Source organism: Leptopilina boulardi, unplaced genomic scaffold (genome assembly GCF_019393585.1).
Source record: "Leptopilina boulardi isolate dan_hultmark-lab unplaced genomic scaffold, ZJU_Lbou_2.1 LbouV2_213, whole genome shotgun sequence".
Taxonomy (NCBI): domain Eukaryota; kingdom Metazoa; phylum Arthropoda; class Insecta; order Hymenoptera; family Figitidae; genus Leptopilina; species Leptopilina boulardi.
This window is the reverse complement of record NW_026137767.1, coordinates 2,193,155-2,197,255: the sequence shown is the minus strand read 5'-3', so window position 1 is coordinate 2,197,255 and position 4,101 is coordinate 2,193,155. Positions and strand designations below refer to the sequence as shown.

Here is a 4,101-nt window from a genome sequence, read left to right as displayed (position 1 = left end):
AATTCCTATGTGAAATCCTACAATTTTTTCTGGTCACATTTTTTCCTTCAATTTCTTATGTCAATTTTCTTCGTGTTTTCTCACTAAAAAACATACCAAAATTCATTGCTCAATCCTTAACCAGAAATTTTCCTATATCAAATCATACATCAAATCTTTTTTCGATTCTTGAATAAAAAATTATTACAAATAATCTGACATGAAATCATATTGAAAATCCTCTCGTGAGATCATATATATGATTGATTTGAACATAAGAAATCATATAGGATTTCATGTAGATTCTGATATATTTATATTTAAGATTTCACATAGAATTATATAAAGGAAACAATATAGGATTTCATATAGGAATTTTCAGTTGGCAGACGGCAGTTTATAAAAATTAAAAATTATTTAATTAAAAATCAAATAATATTACTGTAATTCATCTGAAAAGAAAAGAAATTGTGCTTTGCAATACACCTTCTGAGTTAGAGTCTCAGCTTTTATAGTATTCAAGACTGATCTCAACTGTGAGAAAAAAATTAGCACCATCTGGCGGCGTAAAAGTGGAACTATGATGATATACATCTATATTTGAATTTCCCATATAATTTCCTATATAATTTCCGACATAATTTTTTATATAATTTCCGACTTGGTATCTTAGATGGACAATTAAAACAATGAAATCCACACATGACATCCCACATAAATTCCTATGTGATGAATTCTTACATGAAATCCTATATAGGATCCTATAGGTATAGGATTTTATATATGATCCTACATAAGATTTTACATGGATTTTTATATATATATTTCTGTATGATGAATTCTTACATGAGATCCTATATAGGATTTTATGTAGGATCCTATACTAGATCCTACGTATGAACTCATATGGATTCCTATATAAGATCTCATATATGAATTCATCATACAGAAATATATATAAAAATCCATGTAAAATCTTATGTAGGATCATATATAAAATCCTATATAGGATCCTATATAGGATCTCATGTACGTTCATAAGGAGTAAATACTGTCAGCAGTTTAAAAGTGATTCATTACATTTATGTCAATTTGTTGCGTTACGTTACTGACTCGACTGCTGGCCCGAAATTAGTTATGATTTCGAGGAATCGTTCAGGACATCGATTAAAAGATTGAATCGAAAGTTGAGGTTATGTTCGTTATCAAGGAAAAATGCACATTTTAATTTCAATACAATTAGCATATATTTAAATATAAAACTGTGAGGTTACACTTTCCAAGATCATTCGAGACAACTTGTCTTTAGCAAGATCGGTTGGTATCTGCGGGTAAGTCAAGATTTTGGTAGGAGGGAAAAAGGTGTTAGAAGGTAGAAGGGGTGTCATTTTGGAAGGGTTAGTTCCCAAAAATGTAGGTGTGGTCATATTCTGTTTGCGGAAATATGGCGAGAAAACCAAGTAAGGGGTACTGTCATTAAGGAGTGTACGAGCATCTAAGGGATTAGGACCAAGGTCGACCGACTGCCATTACGCTTGATGGTAATTCGTTTACAAGCAATAAAATCGTAGTTCACAAAAGTTTCGAAGATTCGTATCGATAACAAAGAATGCATTGACAAGTTATTGAGAAGATCTCGAGATTTTTAAGGCTAGTTTGAAACCTAATAAAAAAATAAAGGAATAATCCTGAGAAAGTTGAGATAGTCACGTTTTCGGAATAAAATGTTAAACTCATAAAAAAACTGAGCTTGGGACTCAACATATGCCGGCCCCCTTGAACAATTATGTTCTAAGAAAATTAAACACATTGCGGTAGCAATTAATATGACATTTAGTTTCGTCACTTAATAAACGATAGTTATATAGTCGACAATTTACATGCATTGAATTTGAATCACTTACAAACAAAAAAATTTTTGTTCGATTTAAATTGAAATTAGTTAGTCAGAGTCGATAGGCAAAGGTGATAAATTTTTTATGCTACGTTTATACTCGCCATGTGCGGTTTTTACTGTTACTACACGGATAACATTATCTTCTCCTGGATGAGTGGCGATAATTCGACCGATTGTCCATCTCATAGGAGGGAGGTTGTCGTCACGAATCGTTACAAGTTTACCGATTTTCATTTCTGAAGTGGAACCTTTGTGCCACCTTTTTCGTACAGTCAACTCATGCAAATACTCTCTGTTCCACCGAGACCAGAAATGCTGTTTAATTTGCTGCACTTTCTGCCAAGAAGATAATCGATTTGACGGAAGGTGCATCAAACTGTGTTCTGGCACGCCTGTTAAAGAGTCACCTGTAAGGAAGTGTCCAGGAGTCAAGGCGGCTAGGTCGTTAGGATCTGAAGGTAAAGGAGTTAGAGGGCGAGAGTTTAAAATTCCCTCTATCTCTGTGGCGAGTGTTGTAAACTCCTCGTAAGACAGGACTTTATCACCGACAGCGCGAATCCAGTGATGCTTGAACGATTTAACAGCTGCCTCCCAGAGTCCACCAAAGTGTGGTGAGCGTGGGGGGTTAAAATGCCAATTCATTTTTTGATCAATAAGATTTCGAGACACCATTGTGTTGTGCTCATTTGATTTTATTAATTTGAGAATATCGTTAATTTCGTTCTTAGCACCAACAAAATTCTTGCCGTTGTCGGAATAAAGATCTGTACACTTTCCGCGTCTGGAAAAAAATCTACACAAACAGGCTAAGAATGCTTCAGTTGTCAAATCACTGACCACCTCAATGTGCACTGCTTTCGTAGCGAAACACACAAATACAGCGACATAGATTTTAACTTTGTTTCGGTCCCGAAGTTTTCTCTCCTTTATGTAAAAGGGAGCGCAATAATCGACACCTGTTTGAAGAAAGGCTTTTTCAAAAACAACTCTATTTTTCGGTAAATCTCCCATTAGGTAAGTGGGAGTCTGAGGCTTGGCGCGGCAGCAAGTTACGCATTTTCGTATTACGTTTTTTACAATCGTTTTTCCATTAACAATCCAGAACGAATTCCGAATTGAGTTGAGTGTTGCTTGAGCACCGGCATGTAATGACTTTAAATGCTGATCGCGAACAATGACCATTGTCAATTTATGATTTTGTGGTAGCAAAATAGGGTGTTTTTGAGAAAAATGAAGGTCGGACTGTTTTAATCTGCCTCCAACTCTGAGAGTCCCGTCAGAGTCTAAAAAAGGGGCTAGCGGAGTGAGACGCCCTTCAATTTGTTTTTTCGAGTCGAGTGATTTGATTTCGTTTGAAAATTCTTCGCGTTGTAATAACTTTATTACATAAGTAGTGGATTCTTTTAGTTCAGTGGAAGAAATTGGACCCTTCACAATTTGTTTTCGAATTTTAAAATCAAGGAATCGCCGCCAATAGGCAACGGAGCGAATCAATTTGTCAAAGGATTCAAAATTTGAAAACAAAAAATTAGCAAATTCGTTAACTTGTTTTACGTTAGTGTGTCGGAGTGATACGGGGCTGTGGTCATTGCGCATGATTTTGGTGCAGGAACACTGATGTATGTGGCGAAAGAATCTTTAGCCCATTTCTGCTCAAGAAAATGGCACCTGATCGAGACCGTAGTGTGGCCCTGGCTGGAGCCAATCGTAAATTTAGACTTGAACATATTGAGAATTGTGAAAGGATTGTTGAGCGCCAGCGGGTTTTAGTATCCACTCCCGGAAGTGGAAGAAAGGAAAGTGTTTAAAGGCATTGGGGCCTGCCCCGACAAGCATGGCCCTGGAGTTTAAAAGATGCACTCGAAAACTGAGTTCACGCGAGAAATATTTATATTGTGAGAAAAGTGTAAGAGGGAAACGCGGTTAGCCCGGAGAGACATGAGAATCGTTCCCGTGCGGTAAGGTTCATCCTGATATCCATCAGGATCCGAAAAGAAGTCGTGGCCCCACATTGGGCGTCAATTTGATACCGATTACAATGTAGAAGGGGAGTAATCGACTCAAGGCGGGTGACAAAATAAAACGGTTTCCGCGAAATGGACAACGTAGGTTTTTAGAGAGAGAAAGATAAGATGGCCGCAGCACACAGGGACTACTGCGTGCTACGAACGGGGAAACCTCTATTGATAGAAAGAGAGATACACTGAAGATGGCCAAGAAAATTT

At 36.9% G+C, this 4,101-nt stretch overlaps 1 protein-coding gene across 1 annotated transcript; it reads right to left on the bottom strand.

Moving 5' to 3' along the window:
• Window positions 1-1,921: 1,921 nt before the first annotated feature.
• LOC127278882 (uncharacterized) lies at window positions 1,922-3,058 on the bottom strand. Its single transcript, XM_051300812.1, has one exon. The coding sequence runs from the start codon at window positions 3,056-3,058 to the stop codon at window positions 1,922-1,924; it is 1,137 nt and encodes a 378-aa protein (XP_051156769.1).
• Between the last annotated feature and the right edge of the window lie 1,043 nt (window positions 3,059-4,101).

What these genes read in the sequence shown, in the direction of transcription:
- LOC127278882 (XM_051300812.1), bottom strand. Translation starts at nt 3,058, where the DNA reads ATGGTCATTGTTCGCGATCAGCATTTAAAGTCATTACATGCCGGTGCT.